The sequence below is a fragment of the Micromys minutus genome (assembly GCF_963924665.1).
Source record: "Micromys minutus genome assembly, chromosome: 18".
Taxonomy (NCBI): Eukaryota; Metazoa; Chordata; class Mammalia; order Rodentia; family Muridae; genus Micromys; species Micromys minutus.
The window spans coordinates 9,129,711-9,150,812 of NC_137953.1; the positions used below are offsets into that span (position 1 = coordinate 9,129,711).

At 40.1% G+C, this 21,102-nt stretch overlaps 1 protein-coding gene across 3 annotated transcripts in view; it reads left to right on the plus strand.

The window, feature by feature from the left end:
- The window catches only part of CTNNA2 (catenin alpha 2), a gene marked incomplete at both ends in the record, with an annotated part of 909,395 nt that overhangs the window by 177,435 nt on the left and 710,858 nt on the right, over nt 1–21,102 (plus strand). For all 3 annotated transcript variants that reach the window (XM_080932244.1, XM_080932242.1, XM_080932243.1), the window contains one exon: nt 3,950–4,216. In XM_080932244.1, the coding sequence (XP_080788370.1) occupies nt 3,950–4,216 (267 nt within the window). The remainder of the gene's footprint in view (nt 1–3,949; nt 4,217–21,102) is intronic.

Below are 21,102 nucleotides of genomic sequence, written 5' to 3' on the forward strand. Positions count from 1 at the left end.
TAGGAAAAGGTTCTGATTAAAGAGAGGAAGGAGGCATGGGCAGGGTGAGGGGAAGAAATATTTGGGGAAGGAAAGGAGGGAAGGACACAGGTGACAGTTGCAATGACAGTTAGACGACGTAGGATCTCTCCATAGTCCCTCTCTGGGTAACAGAACCCTCAGCTGTCCACGGATGCCATTGGAATTGCATTTCCAAAGAATATAACTTGATTCTTAAACAAAACAAAGCCAGAAATCCTTTTGTATACGAGAGCATGTCCTCACCGGTCCCTTCAGCTGCTTGCAGAATTCTTCACATTTGTAGGGATACCACAGTCTTCCACGTGTTCTAGTCCCAACAACGGTTGCTATCTGCTCTCTGCTTGGCTGAAGGGATGCTGGAATCACTAGACCCATTGGCAGCAGACACTAAAACAGAATTTTAGCTTGTGTAATTATATTTTTAACCTGAATAGGTCTTCGTTGTTTGCTGCCTGACCAGTGTTGGTCCACTGGGTAATTGCTCGGAGGTCAGAAGTGGGAAGATGCCTTTTTCTCAGTGAAACAACTGGATGTACTACTCGGATAGTAAAGGGCTAAGGGGAAGTCAGTGGAGCAGGAAGTTAAGTAGAAATGCTTGTGGTATCTGGTCTTGTTATGAAGTCTGGTCTGTTATTGTAAGCATGTTGTGAAAGTTCAGTATCCATGTCTAGCATTCTGTTGTAGCATCATTCTAAATGTCTTGCTGAAACAGAACCAGAGCTGGAAAGCACAGTGGGAGGGTACAAGTGGACTGGGTAGGATAGAGCAGCAGTCTCTGTTGGTGAGAACCAGTGAAGGTAGGTGAAACATAGGGAGGGAATGTGGTTTGAAGAGCTGTCTTTGTTTCAGAGGTGAGAAGTAAAAAGTTACTTCTCCACCAGTGAAATGAGCCAGTTCAAGCTACGTTAGAGTATATGAAAGCAGGTATATTGGGAAACTGCTCTCCAGGTGGGCAAGTTCACTGGTTTCAAGAAACTAGGCCCCTGAAGTCACCATGGGGAAGGGAGACAGAGAGGAGGTAAAGGAGAAAGAGAGAAAGCAGGTAGGCAGAGAGAGGGAGAAGAGAAGGAGAGGTGGGAGAGACCAAAAATGTCCTGATTTTATAGGGAGGAGGCCCTAGGGGAAGGGCAGTCCAGCCCCTGGGCTGGAAAGTTCAGGGTAGGTGGCAGAGTGTGACAGGTAGTGACTGAGGGATGCTGGGAGAACCTGGAGGCCAGGTCTGCTTTGGCATGTAAATTGTTCACCAAAGCTCTGAAGCCAACAAGAAATGCATGATTGACAGCAATGAGTTTCCTTCAAAGCTCTGGTGTAAGCAGATGAGTACAAGCCTGTAGTTTGACTGACATGAGGAAGATTGGAAGGAGCCTGATTAGGGTTAGAAATCAATATCTGACCTTTATAGGCACAGATTTGAGATGCTTAAAACATCTACACTGAGGCTTCAGGTGAAAGTATCTGGCTGGAGACTGAAACAGAGCCAGTCAGTGAGGACCCCGCTTGCATGGGAGTTGGTGATAAGGACATTCCTATGAGAAATCTGATGAACACAGTTCATTCATTTTGTCTCAAAAAAATACCTTATTCTTTATTACCTGTAAATTCTCATTTCTTCCTTCAAATTTAGCAAAAATAATTAAAACCCACACAAAGGTCCATTGTTCACTTGAGCGTGTGGCCTTTCATCACATGTTTTACTGTAATCATTACCACCCTGTGAGTGTTACTATGTACGCCGCATTGTTTACTTTCCTCTTTCCCCTTGGTCTTCAGCAAGCTCAGGCCTCCTATATTCTAGGCAAGTGTCAGTCAACACTCAACATCATGGTTAGTGCATTTAGGAAGCAACTTAAGGAGTTATGAAGTTGGCTCAGAAGCTAAGAGTACTGACTGCTGTTTCACAGGTTCTGAGTTCAATTCTGAGCAACAAAAACCTGAGTTCAATTCTGAGCAAATCGGTGGCTCATAACCGATGAACGATGGGCTCTGATGTCCTCTTCTGTCATGCAGTTGCATATGCAGATAGAGCACTCATATACAGAAAATGCATAAATAATAAACAATCTAAAAACAAAAGGAAACAGCTTGCCACAGAATGGGCATGCAAAAATGACTGTTGTAACAGTAATCAGCGCTTCCTAGTTCAACATTTGATGAATTCCAGTTTTGTGAGTTAAAAAAAAAAAAAAAAAAAAACAAAAAAACTTTGTCTTAAATACCTTTATGAAAGAAACATCTTCACCATAATTATTGAAGATATTTTAATTTTTATACATATACGTAATTATAGATGTAAATGCTGTATAAAATTATACACATGTATATACATAGATATATGCATACATGTACACTCAGGAATAGACTTTATGGCCCAGATATTGAGGAGTTAGTAAGGCCTTGTGTGGCCATTCATGGGATTCTTTTAATTCTAGAGCTTACACCACCGGGAAAGGGTTTGGATCACTGACAACCAAACCTGCATTGCAATATTGCAATATTAGTTACATAATTTTTTCACCCTGGAGGCTCAAATAATCCCTTTTAGAGATGATGTTTGCTGGCATGTATTTAGTCATACTTAAACAACAGATACAGCATAGTTTAGTTAGTTGTTATTTACTGTAAACTAAAATCGACTACTCTAGATTCCATTGTGTTCTTCTCTCAGAACCATTTACCCATAAAAAATAGAAGAGCTGTCATTTATTCAAGGCCATCTATGTGTTTCCTACAAGATGAGAAAATGCAAAGAGACCACCAGTGGATCGATTATTTACTGATGTTTAAGGGTCGACAGACTCTTCCCCCAGACATACTCATTGACAAACCTACTTGGCTCTCTGGCAACTCCTTCAGCATTTTCAGGAATTATGAGGACAATGTCTCAGATGTGCTTTTAAAAGCTGAAAGAAAATCAAATCCCCCAGTGGTTTTCATTTGAGAGAAATCGATCACCATTGGCCTATTACTTTTCTAGTCTTTAAATTAGATGTTTGATGGGGCTAGTAAAATGGTTTTACAGTTAAGATTACTTGCTACTCTTCAGAGGACCTGAGTTCTGGTCTTAATACTCATGTCAGATGACTCAAAAGAGCTTGTAACTATAGTGAATACAAGGGACTCGGTCCCCTTTCTGGTCTTTGTACTAATAAACTTCATGCACATGCACAAAACACAACATGCACTACACATCCAAGTAGAAGTAATCCTGTAAGATGATGACTGCCTTGCCATTAGAGAGAAGTTAAAGAAAACCTTCTGCAAGTAATAGTGACATGAAGCTGATACACGAAGCAGCAATCAGCTTTGGCTTCTCTTGTTTGTAACTACACTGCACATAAACAGAAGCAATCATGGTATTAGGGCTCTGATTTCAAGGTTTCCATCTGCTGAGAACAAACCCCTGTGGTTTCTATCATTCACTTACCGCTGTGGTGTCCTGGGGTTTGCAGTCCCTTCTGCAATGTTGGTTTCTTAAGTGCCTCTTAGCTGACAGATACTGTGCTGGTGACTAAAGAGTCAGCAATAGATCAAGATATAAATGGCCCCCAGCTGCCCTGAGAAATCCTATGCAGGAGCAAAGCGCTCTTACAAGGTCACTATACTGATGAATACTGATGACAGGGTCCCAAGTCTTATAGAAGAAGGCACCTGGATCGGTTGGTTAAAAAATTGCTTCTTAGAAGATGATCCAGGAAGGTGGACTTTGTTATTTGACAGTGTATTTGACAGTGTAAGTTGGACAGCAGCTATTGACTTAGATGTTTCACAGAGAAACAACAGTTTTTGTATAAGTCTGGCAGCTAGACATAATAAGAGGGAGAAAGAGGTATTTCTAAAATTCATGATGTGCCCATAAGCCTGGGCTTCTATGACTCCCTGTAAGAACTTGCTTGCAAGCCTTATGGGTACGTTCCATCTTTTCCAACAGGAGCTGAAGGACCCTCACTGTAGGGATGAAATGGCTGCTGCCCGTGGAGCCCTGAAGAAGAATGCCACCATGCTGTACACAGCCTCCCAAGCCTTCCTCCGCCACCCAGATGTTGCTGCTACAAGAGCCAACCGAGACTATGTATTCAAACAAGTCCAGGAGGCCATAGCTGGAATCTCCAGTGCTGCCCAGGCCACCTCACCCACTGATGAAGCCAAAGGCCACACAGGCATCGGCGAGCTGGCTGCAGCCCTGAATGAGTTTGATGTAAGCATTATGCTCATACATTCAGGGTGTGCACTTATCTATCACATGTGTGCATAAATATATATATATATATATATATGTTACATATATATTACATATTACAGTATACATATATATGTGCATGAAGAATGCCATAATAGTATATATTGATTTTCTGCTTTTAGAAGCTTTTTGACAGGAAGATAAACTCTGTGGTGTGTATTCCTGTCACTGGAAATCTAAAATATTGTCAGAGCCTAGTATACGAATCTTTAAAGAATATAATAACCATATTTAAATGGGCTGGATCTCTTCCAGGGAGAATGAATGGTCACCCTCAAATCATTCAGGTGATCAATTTCAATATAAAGGGGACAAACATTGCAAGCAGTTGGGCTTAGATTGAATGCATACTATGTCTCAGTGGGAAACTGCCCTTCATAGTCCTGGTTAAGTCAGAGGCAAGCAAACCCCACTTTGTCTGAGTGACTCTCAGGAGTACCAGTTGCAAATCCCATAAAAGACAACCTTGGATCTGTTCCTGTTGATGGAGTATCCTAAAGGGGGTGGGGGGAGAGGGCTGTGTTACTTAAAAGTTGCTTAGAAATATAGTTTTCTTTCCATTCTTCTGAGATTGAAATAAACTCTTTTGACAAAAAATGACTAGGCAGTAGCAAGAAGAGAAGATCTTGGGGAGCAACAGGTGCCCAAGCTGAGATGAATATAATAGAGGGATAATTGTAACAGTGTCTGTTCTGGAGGCTCTGAGATATTTTCTTCTCTTAATTAAACACTCTGTGCTTATAGGCACATGCTGTTATGCATTTACACATATTTATAAGTGTATATATTTGAACTCATGCCTTATTGTGACTTGATAAAGCTTTTAAAAAGGACTTAATTTTATTCGTGTGTGTGTGCGTGTGCATGTGAGTGTAGGAACCTCCAGAAGGCAGAGGCGTTGGATCCCTTGAAGCTAGTTACAAGTACTTTTAAGCCACCCAACAAGAGTGCTGAGAACCTAACTTGGGTACTCTATGAGTACAGCGTGTGGCTGTGTTTTTTTTGTTGTTGTTTGTTTGTCTGTTTGTTTTTGCTGCTGAGCAGTCTCTCCAGCCCATTATCAGATTTGTTGAATTCGGTAATAAATTGAATGTGTTTATTACAGAAATGGGGACTCAGTCTCAGTATTATCTAATTTTATGCTCAACACTTCAGTAGGAAACTCTCAAACTATTGAAAAGAATAGTGTTTTACAAAACTTTCACAAAAATTAATGCAACTGTTTACATGATCTTGTTACTTACTTTAATTTTCATACATGTGCTAAAAATACACAAAATATAGATGTGTAGTACCACAATAAAAATGGACTTTTCTGTACTGGAGGGCAGACTTCACTCCACGCTGAGAACATCTGTGGGGTAGAATTGACTCTTTCAGTATTGTCTGGGCAAGAGAAATAAGACTGCTGACAGAATTTTCCAGCTCTTTTATTTCTTTTGGACTAAGAAAAATAAAACCATATATTAAGATAAAACAGAGTAGATCAGGGATTCACACATTAAAGCATGCTACATTGCTACTTTAACTTAAACACATATTGAAACAAAAATATCACTCACCTTTAAAATAGTACAAAATCACAGAAGTGTTGCAAAAGTATTCTAATAATATGGCAGTTATGAAACATAGTCGAGAATGGATACATTGCTTAGACAATTTTAAAAAATTTGTTATTGGTTATTTTATTTATTTCCATGTAAAATGTTACCCCTTCCCGATTTCACCTCAGAAAACCCCCTATCCCACTCTGTCCCTATGATTCTATGAGGGTGCTCACCCATCCACCCACTCCCACCTCACTGCCCTACAATTCCCCTAAGCTGGCCATCAAGCCTTCACAGGACCAAGGGCCTCTTCTCCCACTAATGCCAGATAAGGCCATTCTTTTCTACATATGCAGCTGGAGCCTTGGGTCTCTCCTTGTGGATTCTTGGTTGGTGGTTTGGCTCCTAGGGGGTCTGGGGTTTCTGGTTGGTTGATATTGTTGTTCTTTCTATGGGTTTGTGAACCTCCTCAGCTCCTTCAGTCCATCCCCTAACTCCGCCAGTGGAGTCCCAATGCTCAGTCTTATGATTGGATGCAAGCATCCACATGTGTATCTGTAAGGCTCTAGCAGAGCCTCCCAGGAGACAGCTGTATCAGGCTTCTGTCAGCAAGCACATTTTGGCATCAGCAGTAATGAATGGTGGCTGCATATGGGATGGATAACCAGATGGGGAAGCCTCTGGATGGTCTTTCCTCTGGAGTGTCTGTTCCACTCTTTGTCCCTATATTTCCTTTAGACAGGAACAATTCTGGGGGGGGATGCCTAACCTCTCTATATAGGATCTGCAGGTTCTCTCTCAAAATTTTATCTCATCCTTTTCATTAGATAATAGTTCATTGTCTGATTGAATAGTAAGCAGTGAAAAGTAGTGGGAATATAGTTGTAAAGGGAAGAAAACAGAACTCACTGACAGCAGAGCTGGCAGCTGCTGCCACCTTCTGTCCAATAGTGGGATGGCTCCAGCTCCCTTTCCCTTCGGTTCCAGACAGGTTTGAATAACTTTCACTGGCAAGCATACCACTTGAAGCATCACTGTAGTATCACAAAAGGCTTCAGATTCATAAAAGCAATTTTGAGATCATATAGCAGGACTCAAATAGTGAAGTATGTCCACACCTTGAACCTTTACGACCTTCCATTTACCACAACACTACCTTTTCTTATATGGTGCACATGCCTTTGGGTAATTAGATATGTGCACAGCCAAACGATGTATACTGACCAATCTACTAATTTAGTTTTGTTAGTTCAATAAGTTAGGGATTAATTCATTTTACTAATCATTATATCAACTAAATATATTTTGTGTTAAGAAAGCAACTTTGCATTATGTTAATGACTTATACCAACCATTACTTTATTATTAAAGGTTATTTGTTTGCAAGCAAAGAAAATTACATAGCGCATTTCCCAATGTTGACCATTTTACCTTTAAAGACTAACATAAATTAACTTGTGTAGTTGAGTGAGCTGCCATCAAGAACAACAGATGTCGTTGGTCTAGCTCCCTAACAGCTATTCCCCAGGAAAGGAAATTTGATTTCAGAACTTTATGGCTAGTAGTGGTGTTACTATTAAAATTTTAAAGAAATAGACGACAACTAATTACTTGTAGATTTTCAATCATTTCTTAGTCAGTAATCCTAGATTTTTTTTCATATTTAAATTTTGTTTCATTAAAAATAATAGGTTGCTTTTCTCAATAGAACAATCAAACGCGGAATGGAGAGTTAGTTTGGTCTTTATTATTCCCTTTGTATTCTAACCTAAAGTCATCGTCCCTAAAACCTCCATGCTATTTCCAAAATGTTTTAGCCAGCCTCCTATAACTATAACAAAATGCTTGAAATAATCACCATAAAAAGAAGGAAAGTTTGAGGCAAGCAAATTTCTCAGTTGTTAAGATGACTTGCTTTACTCTCAGAGGAAAAAGTTAGTTCCTAGTACCCAAACCAGGGGGCTCAGCACTGCCTGTTCCCCCAACTCTACAGGACCCAGTGATCTTCTGAACATGGTAGGTGTCCACAAATATAATATACACTAACACACACACACACACATTGTTTTACAAAAGCAAAGGTGGATTAGGTTAGCTCTCACTTTCAGAGGTTTTACTTCAAGGTTAATTGGATTCTTGTTGGGAGTCACGAAGAGGAAGTTAAGGATAGCATGAACCCATGATTGTACAACATGTTCACCTCAGCATAGAGTGTGGTATGTAAGTGAAAAAGAGAGATGAGAGACCCAATATCCCTTTAAGTACAAGGTCTCTAGCACCCATGAGCACTGAAGACTGAGCTCTAAACCTTGAACACAGTATTTAAAGGACGCTGATCCAAATAATGCCACAGACACTTAAACAAATATTATGTCACTGAATGGAAAACTCCAATGTCCTGTTACCGACTTTTCTGGCAATATAATATTGTTGATAAATGACCTAATGGCTACCAAATACAGCGACAGTTTAAACATGCAAAATCTCTGCAGTGTTGAAGTGGGACTATCCCTGAGAGAACAGATCAGAGTTTTCTTGTCCATATGTCACCTGTCTTTGGATTGAATTGGAGAGGTAATTTATATCCATAGGCTGTCCACAGCTTTTGTAGGCCACCTCTCCTTCCCCACCCAGGCTGTAACTGTGCCCAAATCATCTTCAACACAAGTATCACTTATAAAATCTACAAGCATGCTTTCCTAGATTTCTAACAATTCTACATTGCTACTGTCTGTGGAGTATCTTGCAGTGTTTCATAAGTGCCATGCTGTATAAGACACTTCTGCAGTGGAGAGCTGAGACAACTATTCTAAGTCACATAGATCGATATCCCACGTCTTTATAATGTATTCTCCTTGTAGTCTTTCATACCCACCTTTATCCTTTTAGATTTTACTCCTCATTTTCATTTTTGTTTTTTTTTCTTTTACAGTTTTTTAAAATTCTTGATGAGACTGAAATTAGTTTTCCTGCTCTGTTGTTCAAGGGACATGAGTGCTGGGGTTCGAGCATCAGCAACAGTGACAGATCAGCAGGATAAGGCAGCTCTGCCTGATGAGAGTCAGGGACCTGGGCTGGGTGTTACGTTGCTTCTGTTCCCTTAGAGAGCACTGTGACCAGAGTCTGTTTCCACTGTGGGCTTCTCTCAATGGACATGCATTGTTATCTAGGTCTTAAATATATCAAAAAATGGGGGTCAATGCAGGGTTTCCATTGTAGAAGCTCTAACAGGACTCAGAGAAGAGATTTCTGCACATCTTCAACTATTCACAACTCCAGATTAAATTTTGGAGACCATGAGTTAGAAGGTAATTTCATCAGAGAATGGAAATTCTCTCTAAGTCAGCTCAAATACATGACTTTCACACTTTCTTTTGAAGGAGTCTAAAGAAGTTAAGACCCTTTGAATAGTGAAGTAATCCTCTTTAGAATCATTTCAAAGACCAAATGGATATCTGTTCTAAGAGCAAGCTGGTCCCATTAGGAGCTGTGAATCAGAGTCTGGACAAATCAGAGCTTCTCTGAATCCCTAGGCTTGGGGGATCTACAACCACAAAGAAAACTGAATGGGTTTACATGGAGACAGGAATTTTTACAATAAACTTCTTTTCTCGTCTCTTCTTATATCCCTTCATTCCTCATGGGAGCCAGCTTGGTTCCTTACTAGGAGACTTCCTCACTCTGTATATTCTCTGACATAATTCTGGGGACATCTGGGAAACCCCACATTAAGTGGTAGAGATCCTTAATTGGCTTCATTCTAATTAAGTCACAGAAGAATGAAGATAGAAAGTAACAGAAGGACCCAGCCAAATACTTTAAGTGTGCTCCTCAGGGAAATGCAAGCTGTAGCTAACTGCTCAGAAGCAATTAGCAAAGTAGAGGACAAATGCATAAAAACGAAAGCCAGTAAGCAAACCTAGGACCCTGTCCTACAGCATGGCAATTTGAGATTCCTAATGCATGCTGTTGAGAATTCCTAAACTAGCCAGGGCCATCATTCATAGCTCCTTGGGGGACTGGACCAGCAATAGAAACATCTATTCAGTCTGCTAATCAGTGGAATAGAGGATTAACTGCATTACCCAAAAGTCTGAGTTTCTTCAGGTTTCTTCAGTAAAGATCTCTGAGGTCAGGGATGTAAGCCCCTGACCTAACATAAACTAGACAGTAGGCTGACAGTTTTTCTTTCTGAATAATGCCAATATTCAACATATTGTTGCCGTTACCATGCCTGCCTATCTTTATAAATAACTCTTAATCACACTCTCTGGTATTTGCCCATCAAATAAATGGGCACCCTAAGACCCCATATGGTTCTGAGACCCTGAAGCAAGCGCAGGACTTGGGTTGAGGAGCTTTGGTTCTTTCTCCTAGCTCTACAGATAACCGTGTGTAATTGCAGGTACTGAGGTGTCGTATCTTGTGTACCATTTAACTGTAACATAGCTTAGATCTTTCACATAGTGTGAACAAGGCACAAATGAGACATACCATTGAAGGTATGTAAGGCCTAAAAGAGAAAATGCTTACTCGGTAAAGATAGGTACTACAGACCATGAAGTATTAATGTAATTGTATGTACTTGAATGCATAATGTGCTCTCAAATTGTGTGTGTGTGTGTGTGTGTGTATGTGTGTGTGTGTGTGTGTGTGTGTGTGTGCAAGTGTGGCTTTCAGTAGCACACAGCTGGCAGAAGAGGGTATTGAATCCCCTGTGGCTGGAATTAGAGGAGGTTGTGAGTTGTCTTGTATGGGTTCAGGAATCTGACTCTTGTGCTCTGTAATAACAAGGGACTTTCACCACTGAGCTGCTATCTGTCCAACCCCGTAAGAGATAAGGCTAAGAGGATGGGTAGGAAGGGAGCCCAGGCAAGATCCCCGGGCCTTGAGAAGGATTGGCCGTCATCTTTAAGTGGGAGTAAGGGGCTAATCGAAAAGGAAGAATCGCGTCAGATCTGTTTTTAAAGAGCTCTATGGCTTAGATTGCAGACTGAAAATAAGACAAAACGGTAGGACAGGAGACTGAGGAACATAAGAATGTATGCAGGTCAAAACGATACCAGGAATGCACACTGCAGGAACTGGTGAATCCAAACCTAAAAGAAAAACCACCTTACCTTGGGGATAGTGCCTTTGCTTTTATATACAAACAGGGTTTTAGACAAGAAGCTCAAGATATTTACGGAAAATAAACATTTGTCTTCTGATTATAAAATCCTGAAATTCTTTTATGAGAAATTCAACAAGTTTCATGCTATAACTTTCAGGCATTGATTTGCTCTCATTGTGGCCCTTTAATTAATTACATAGCCATTGGTATGAACAAATACCTAAGCATGCATGCAGATCCATGCTTTGCCAACAGTTAAAAACAAATTCCACATCTGTGACTTTCGAAATTGGGTCAAGCTGCTGCTGCTTTGAGCTCCTCCAGTGCTCACTCACCTCACCTTTATGAGAAATCATTTTCTTATTTGTTGGAGACTATATATCCTCACTATATATCCCCATGTGGGGTTCTTATTGCTTTGAACTCTAGCTCCTGTGTGTTAGAGTTATGGATATGTGCAACCACACCTAGCTCTTACAAAACAAAACAAAACAACATAAACAATAGGGAAACCTAGTAATAATAACTTACTGCAGAATTCAGCAACTCCACCCCTTGGCTGCTGTCTCTCAGCGGAGTGCCTCTCAATTTACCTGCCCTTTCTTATTCACCACATCCTGTGTGCTTAGGCATGCACTGGTGTCCTAGCATTCTTTATCTTACACTGACATCTGGTGGCCAAACACTACACTGCAACCCCGTATCCTTGTCAACAGAGAACAAGATTTAAATAAATACTAGGATCCAAATTCTAAGGATAGAAGTATGTGTGCCACTGCCTCATTATGGTCAGCCTTCAGAACATGTTTGGTCTCTTCAGAACAATGTTCTGTACATTTAGATTACGCTATTAGTAGCTAATACTGTTTTGTCACTGTCTAGAGTCATAAGATGGTGACAAAGAAGGATGTAGACAGGGAAAGCTCTGAATGAAGAGTTGCCCAGGGAAGCTTGGATGGAGTAGAGGATGAGTCTGGCTGGGAAACATATTCCACCAAGTTTCTCAAACAGTCATCTCCCCTGCCTTCTCTTCTCTAGACAAACTCACCAGCTACACGAGACCCATCCTGTAGGATGCAGACCCAGGTCTTTTCTTTGCTAATAATCTAGAAACTTTAGAATAGGTTCTGACAAAAGTGTTTTTTTTCTTTCTTTCTTTGTTTCTTTCTTTCTTTTTGTTTTAATGTGGCAGGGATGGTTGGGTTAAACACATGTACACACATGTTTGTCTGTGCATGTTTGAATGTCGGGTGTCCATTCATGCCTTTTTCAGTGTGAACATACATTTATATGGAAATCAGTAGATGACCTGCAGTGTTGATTGTCAACAACCTTCTCAGTTTTGACTGGGACAAAATTTTTTTATTGACCTGTAACTTTGCTTAATACTCTGGGCTACCTGGACCCTAAACTTTAATTTCCAATATTACCATGGGATTACAGGAATGTATAATTTCTTTTTCTTACATGGATTCTGTCAATTCAGGCCCATGTCTTGAGCAAATTACTATTTATTCCAAAGCCAATGATTATTTGTTTCCTCTTAACATTATTTTTTTTCTGAGAATATATTTCATGGCAATTTAATTTTATCTTCAGGCTTGAAAAGGGAGACCATGTTAATTATCAACCAAATAGGAGAATAAAACTTGAAATAATATTTTAATATTTACCCTTTATATCCTTGTTTCCTTCCCATTCTGGCTTTGAATCAAATTTTTATACTTCTCGAGAAAAGTGTAAGAATCTATATGTCCTAAGCTTAAGTGGCTTTTTCTTTTGAGAAGATTGGCAGGTTTCATTTTTTGCCTTAGTACACTTTCATTTAAAATAACTAGTGCTAAGTGAAACCCAAAATGCTGATGTAATTGATGAATATATTAAAGATTGTCCACATGGGACAAACAGTATAAATTTGATTATTACTGATTTATTAGTCGTACTTCATTTGGGGGAACCACTTGAGAGCTTTTTCTGATGAAGTGATTATGGAAAAGCATGTGGTTGATTTCAGAAGCCCAATAATTCAGACTTAGGGTTCTCATGTAAAATGTGCAAATCTTTTAAATTTTGTATTTACTTTTAATTATATGATATGTGTGCCTGCTTGTTCATATGTGCATTACAAGCACACAGATGCTCAAAGAGCCCAAAAAAAGGAAATAAGGACCCCTGGAATAGCAATTACAGGCAATTATAGGGTCCCCACTGTGAGTAATAGTATTCAAACATAGGTTCTCTGGAACAGAAGCAGGTGTTCCCCAATATCACTATGCTATGATGAGCCTTCCAGGCATTAACATTTTCATGCCCATCCTATGGGATGAGTATGCTATCCTAATAATATACTGCAAATGTGTTAAGTAGTTATTTAAGTAATGTGGTGGTGCACGTCCTTAATTCCAGCACTTAGAAGGCAGAAACAAGTGTGTCTCTGTAAATCTGAGGCCAACCAGATCTACAGAGTTAGTTCCAGAGAAGCAAGGGTTACATAGAAAACTCCTGTCTTAAAAATCCAAGCAAAACCAACCAAAAATAGAAAAAGAAACAGCACCACTAAATGAATGAATGAATGAATGAGTAAGTAAATGAATAAATCCAAAATTTATTAAATTATATGATTCATATCCTTTGTCCCAACATTAATTTGGGGGTAGGACACAGATGATTCATAAAGCAAATGCCATATTTCTGTATCAAAATAAAAAGTGTAGAGCTTACATTTAATGACTTAACTTATTCCAAGAGATGCTTATACATGGGAAGTGAGGTTCATATTAATTTGCATTTGTTGGCTTGAACTACATTGTGATTTTTAAGCTACTTCCCTTTGAGTAGAGATGCCGACCAGATGGGCAAAGACATATAGAACCGTCTCTATATGAAACCAGGAGCATGTTTGGCACTGCCAGGTGCCATGCTGGCTAACCACATCTCTGAAGATTTTCATGCCGGTAAATTTGAATGTGTGACACCAGTCTTGTAATTCACATTCCTCCTGTATCGTACTTTAGACCGCACTGAGACTGAGAAATACCACTGAGCAGATAGACATTTTCCAAAGGTTGTTTTGTTTTGTTCTAACAAAGGTCACCACAGGCTTGAAGAAAGGTGACCTTTGTAGTGATCTGCAGGAGTGGAGACTCACTTTTCTGAGGAGGATAATGGCCTTGACCTGCCATCAGCACCAGGGTGTGACAGCTTGTGACTGGCGGAGGTCTGCCACTATGGCTTCAGATGCTGTTCTGACTACAGAGCAGAGTCCCTGTTGCATTCTGGAGCAGCAAAATAATCTGAAAGTGACATAAGGCCAAGGCTGGTCTTTACTGTGTCACTGCTTTATCTGTGAGATGATCTTGCAGTGAGCAGGAAGGGAAGACAATTTGTAATTAAGATGCCACCTTATGTATGTGTGTATAGAATGTACACATACATAAACACATTTTATATCGTTTTTTATGAGTTTTGATTTCATCTTATAATTATTTACACTTTTACTAGGAATCCGGTTTTCTCCTTTCCTTTCTGTTGGTATAGACTTGACCTAGCCATATCTGTTTATAGTCAAGACAATTACCACAGATAAGCTGACAGGCCAACCAGGTGTAGGTAAAACACTCCCTTCCATAGTGATTGTGGGCTATTTCAATTTGACATCAAAAATTGATCAGAACAGTCTTTAAGTGAAAAATCAGTATGAACAAGTTATCTATTGGAGTGTCTCTAGCTGAAATGTCTTTTCCCTTTACAGGTGTGTGTGTGTGTGTGTGTGTGTGTGTGTGTGTGTGTGTGTGTATACCATTAGGCTTAATATGCACTTTTAATTGTTAAATCACTATTTTGTGTATCTTAAGAAATGCAGTTTTTGTTTCTTATACCTCAATTCTCAACATCAATTTTTAAAGCACCTGCTTGTCAGTCAGAATCAGCCTGTGCTGTGGTATGGCAGCCCCAGACTCCTGCTTCTATGAGGGTGCTCCCCACCCACACTCCCACTCCTGCCTCCCCACCCTGGCATCCCCTACACTGGAGTACTGAGCCCTCACAGGACCAAGGGCCTCTCCTACCATTGATGCCAGATAAGGCCATCCTCTCCTACTTATGCAGATGGAACCATGGGTCCCTTCATGTGTACTTTTTGGTTGGTGGTTTTGTCCATCTGCTTAGTTGATATTGTTGTTCTTCCTGTGGGGTTGCAAACTCCTTCAGCTCTAACAGTCTTCCCCTAAATTCTCCATTGGGGGTCCCAGTCAGTGCTCAGTAAGATGGTTGGGGGTAAACATCAGCATCTTTATCTGTAAGGGTCTGGCAGAGACTCTCAGGAGACATCCATATCAGGCTTCTGTCAGCGAGCACTTCTTCACATCAGCAATAGTGACTGGGCTTGGTAACTGAATATGGGATGGATCCCCAGATGGGGCAATCTCTGGATGGCCTTTCCTTCAGTCTCTGCTCCACTCCTTGTCCCTTTATTTCTTTTAGACAGGAGCAATTCTGGGTTAGAATTTTGGAGATGGCTGGGTGGACCCATTCCTCAACTCAGGGCTGTGCCTAACCCCAGTATATGGTCTCTACAGGTTCTCCCTCCCCTTTGTTGGGTATTTCAGCTAATGTCATCCCTATTGGATCCTAGGAGCTTCTTGCTTTCCTGGCATCTAGGACTTTCTGGTGGCTGTGGATACCTATTTCCCCATCTCCCAAGCTACACACTTCTGTTCAATTTTCTGACCCTCTATATAGCTTCCTGGTCTCCTCCCATACCTGATTCTGCACCCACTTTCCCCCTCCTGTTTTTCTCTTTCTCCCAAGTCTCTCCCACCTTCTACCTCCCCTGATTATTTTGTTCCCTCCTTGATTTTCATAATCATCCCTCTTTGTTTATTTCCTGCCTTTTAGACCATTTTGCTTTTTAAAAACTACATTCAGCTTTCCTGTTATTTAAACTTGGGTTTCTCTGGAATTTTGTCCTTCAGGGCATGTGACTCTCTCCAAAGTGGTCATTTTGTGTTCATTTCCTAAAACATACCTGGTTGTCTATTCCAGTCTCTTCTATGAAGTCCAGATATGTACTCAACTCTATGCAAAATTGGAATTTGCATGGTTCTAAGTTCTTTTAACTACATTGATTGTCTTTATGAGGTCCCACATAGTTTTTCATCACACACACACACACACACACACACACACACACACACACACACACACAGACACACACACACACACACACACACACACACACACTCACTCACTCACACACACACACACACCCTACACCCCACACAAGGACAAAGACAGGGAGAAGGAGAGAGAGAGAGGAAGGGAGGGAGAGAGGAAGGCCAGGAGAGAGGCAGGGAGAGAGACTATTAAACTACCTTTGGGAATGTATCAAGTTCACTTACAAAGCTGAGTCTTACCAACTTTGTTCTCGATTCAGTTTTGACTAAGTATTCGGCACCCCACTCAGTCCTCCCTCACTTACTTCTCTGCCCTCAACCCAGCCACCCTCTCTCCTTTAAAGGTGATCCTGTTGGCAAGATAAACTTTAAAACAAAAGCTGTGAGATCGTCATGTCATCAGATCATTTCAGGAGGGCTTGTGTTTATCTCATCTCCTGTCCCCAGTTCTGCATCGCTGCTGTTTTCTTCCATAACTTACCATCTATCCCCCTTCAGATGTGTGGCCGAATTTTAAATTCACGTTTCCCCTCATGGTCTATACCCAGCCAGCATACTCTTTCATCACTAACCTCATTCTTTACAGACTTTTGCTACAGACTTTCTTCCTTCTTCCCTTCCTTCCTTTCTCTTTTATCCACTTTGGACAATTCCTGAGGATAAAAGTGAAGGGGGACTTGCTTTATCTTTTGGCAGCCGTCCCCTAAGGTGGAAAGGCAGACACAGAATGCCTTACCTGATGCACACAGAGATAATGGAAGCAATCAGGGTCGAAGACGCCCTTCAAAGACCTGACCAATCCTGCCTTACAGATTCTTCCAGTTTCTTGAAAATGTTAATCCATCAATGGGTTAAACCATGCTTTGATTCAGAGTTCTCAGTGTGCTTTCTAGAAATACCATCTTAAATATACCCAGAGATATACCCTTCTAATTTCTTAGACATCTATCAATACAATTAGCAATCAACATTAACTATCTTCCTTCCCCAATTCTTCCTATTGTTTTAAGCACTATTGCCTCCATTTCAGCAAAATTCTATGTGCAGAGTAAATTCAAATGTATTTCAAGCTTGTGCAATAAGATCAACTATTGAGGCTCATTCATAGTTCCATTTGCACTATCATCCTATAGAGAAAGTAAGTGTCTGATGACTGAATATTTAAATGCATATGTTAACTTGTTAGTTTTAATGGCTACTCAGTTACTGCATCTTGATTTGCCAGATGTTAGACTGCTGCTTTGCAAATTCCTTCACAGCATTCACCTTTATGAACATTTCTGTGCCTTCAATGAACATACATTTTCATTTTACCCAGCTTAAACTTCTGCGATATGTGCTTCCTCAATGAATCACAAAGAGGTGATATAATTTAAAGTATGGTGAACAGAATTGCATCAAACTCGGAAGTTCAAAAGAAAATATGACCTTATGAATCAAAAGAGTATTTATAAACTGTGTAATGTTTCTTGATAAGTAATTAAAACATTGCATGTTATTATTAAGAAATACAAATTCTTTCTCTCCCATCTTAAATTGCCTGCTTATAAAACAGACAGAAAAAGATAGATGAGTTTAGGTTCAAGGTGTATGTGTTTCCCCTGTGGCTAGTGAACTAATTTCCCTTTCATATTTGTAGACTATTGATACAATTATTCTCTCATCAGACATGAAATTTGAGTGCATAACTAGTTTGTGGAAATCACCTCATAATTTATTAGGTTGATAACAGCAATTAAGTCACAATTGCTTTTGAGAAATACAAATTGACTTCCTTTCTAAGTGGATAATTTAAGATTCTGAACCATAGATGGTAGGTATAATGGATTTCTGGGATGAGAAGTTTGTTTTTACAAGTATTAAACTTAAATTTTCCGACTGCCGCTAATCCAGTAATGAATGATTCAGTCAAGAAATTACTCTGTAGCATTTCTTCATTTCCCCTCTCATGGTTTATCATGTAATTGCTTATGGATGCCACAAAGGAGAGGATTTTAGGGGGAAATAGATCAGCCTTCTTGTGTATTTTCCACCTGCTGGAAATTATAAAAATTTAGGAGGTCAGAGTTGCTGTTCTCTTGGTAGAGTGCTTGCCTACCATGAAGGGAGTTTAGGATTTCATCCCCACACAGAATAATAGTGGCATGGTGGAACAGAACTACAGTCCTAGCACAAGGATATGGAAGCCAGGAAGTTAGAAGTACAAGGTCATTTTAAACTACATGATGAGTTTGAGACTAGCATGGGATTATGAAAACAATGTTTTAAAATGCATTCTTAGCTTGAAGGCCATACAAAACCACACAGTGGGAACTGCCAGGTCATCGCTGACTGACACTAACTGACGCAAACCTTCAGGAGAGTTTTCCGGAATTCAAGACCCTTCATAACATTTTCTTCCCATTCCACTGACGTCGGTCTGTTCACACAGAGCCCCCTCTGCTCATGTGCATAATGCCGGAGGCTTTCCTTTACAATGCATGGAATTTTAAAGCAGTTCCTTTTCTACAGGAGTCAGAATCAAACGTTATGAAATTTCAAATAATCTGATTTTTTTTCTGGATAAACCATGATCAAAGACTTTATACTGGAACTTTATCAACAGTGGGTGCTGCCTTGCTTGGGTCGACTCTGCTCTCAGTTCTCCCAGAAAGGACATCTCCTCAGCATGACAGGCCACTTCTCATTTACTCTAAATCTGAAGGTCATTGAGCAACAGTGGACACTGGCACATACTGAAGTACACATACCTAACTGAACAGCTGCACGTTTGCCTGCATGCATTATGTTCACTTTTAAACCCTTATTAAGTAACAGCATAAAGTCATGAGTTGTTTATGTGGAAGCATCTCAGCAAGCAGGAGAGCTGCTGAAGATACTAAATTGAAGGGAAAACATCCTATTTGGTGGTGTTTCTTCCAAGGACTCTCTCTGTGTGTGTTTCTGTCTCTGTCTCTGTCTCTCTGTCTCTCTGTCTCTCTCTCTCTCTCTCTCTCTCTCTCACACACACACACACACACACACACACACACACCATACATACAGCAAACAACAGCAGCAATAACAAAAACAGAACAACAACAAAAACAGAAACAGCAAACCCATTATATAAACAAGAGCACACTGGGTAGCTGCGATGAGAAATTACAAGTATCAGAACAAGCAGAGCTCAGGAAGAAAGACTTGTACACAGTAGAGTAGAAGGTAGTTTTCTCGGAGTAGGTCACCCTGATCCTCAGAGAAGCTCTAGGAAGGAAAAGTCTAAACTGTTTATACAGTGGAATAGCACAGCAGCACATGCATGATACTGGATATAACAATGTAGTCAGAGCCAATTAGCAAAGAGTCAAAGAGTCACCATTACAGATCCTAGAGATAAAGTTTTAGAGACAGAGGCTGGAGAGCTATCTTTCTAATCATCTGGAAGGCAACATGAAGTGAGTTGCCATGGTATGGTATTTCTTTCTGCTATTCTTGCAGAATGATCTTGATTCTAACTTCTGCATGGAAAACATAGCCCATTATTCTTTCCTCGATGGATTTTGCCTTTGCTCAAAGAAAGAATGTGGTGAAGATGGAGTTGAAGAACTACTGAGTAATATCCTCACTTACACATTTCCTGGTTGGGGATGATGAACTACTTATCATAGCATGTTAGGGAGCTACTGAAGTTGGGGTGGGAATGCCTTGCAAACATGAGTGTGTAGATTATGATGGCCAGAACCCCCTGAAAATGACAAATTCTAGGTGGATTCAGTGGCCTACCTATACAGAACCCTAGCATGTTGGCTACTTCTATGCCAGCTTGGAGTCACTTGAGAAGATGGTGCCTTGAGAAAATGCCTGTATAAGATCTGGCTATACATAAACCTACAGTGCTTTTTCTTAATTATTGATAGGCAGGATCCCAGAGGGCCCAGCACATTGTGGTTGGTTCCACTCCTGGGCTATAGATCCTAGGTTCTATAAGAAAACAGGTTAAGTAATCCATTGGGAACAACACAGTAAGCAGCACTCCTCCATAGCTTCTTCATCAGTTTCTGCCTCCAGGTTCTTGCCCTGCTTCAGTTCTTGTTCAAACTCCCTCCGATGGTCAATAGTGATGTCGAAATATAAACAAAATCTTTTTTTCCTTCCCATTTTGCTTTTTGTCATGGTGTTTCATCAAAGCAATAGAAACCCTAGAATATTTAGTGGTATAGATAATGCATGGATCTGATTGTGGGGCCCTACGTCAGGATATAAAGTCTGGGGATATTAGCCTTGGACTTCTACACACACAAACATACACACATACACAGACACACAGTGTGCTCTCTCTCTCTCTCTCTCTCTCTCTCTCTCTCTCTCTCTCTCTCTCTCACACACACACACACACACACACACACACACACACACACACACACACACATATATATATATATATATATATATATATATATATATATATATATATATATAACCTGCACACAGAGTTAGAGGATAAACAGATTTTAAGAATGTCAGGTTAGAAGGAAATAGCTGAACAGTTAAGGAGGCTGATTTGGGCTCTTCATGCTAAAATTAATGTTATAATATCTAATGACCCCAGGAGTCAGAGCTTGAGAAGAAAGCTATTTAAAGCTATTTGAATAATATTTATCATTCACTCTGTATCTCGTATCAGTGTAGTCTGTTTAGATTTATTTAATTTTCTTGAGAACTCAGAAGTACAAATGTGACTAGTTACCCTCTTTTCCCCTGAGGTAACCAAAGTGCTCAGAAGTTAAACCACTTGCTTAACTAGGAGGAATTATTACCAGAGTCCTAGTCTCCCTGCACAGCTGTAATGGAATCCTCTAGAATGGGTAACTTTTAATTGGCAGATTGTTTCTTCTCAGATTTTTAATACCTATGACATTTAAGATGAGATGCTGATGTGTGTCCTTATCTGGTCAGATCTGTCCTCTGCCTGCAAGATGCACGCTCTGTTACTACATCCTATGGAGAGAGGAACATTTCATTTCCATG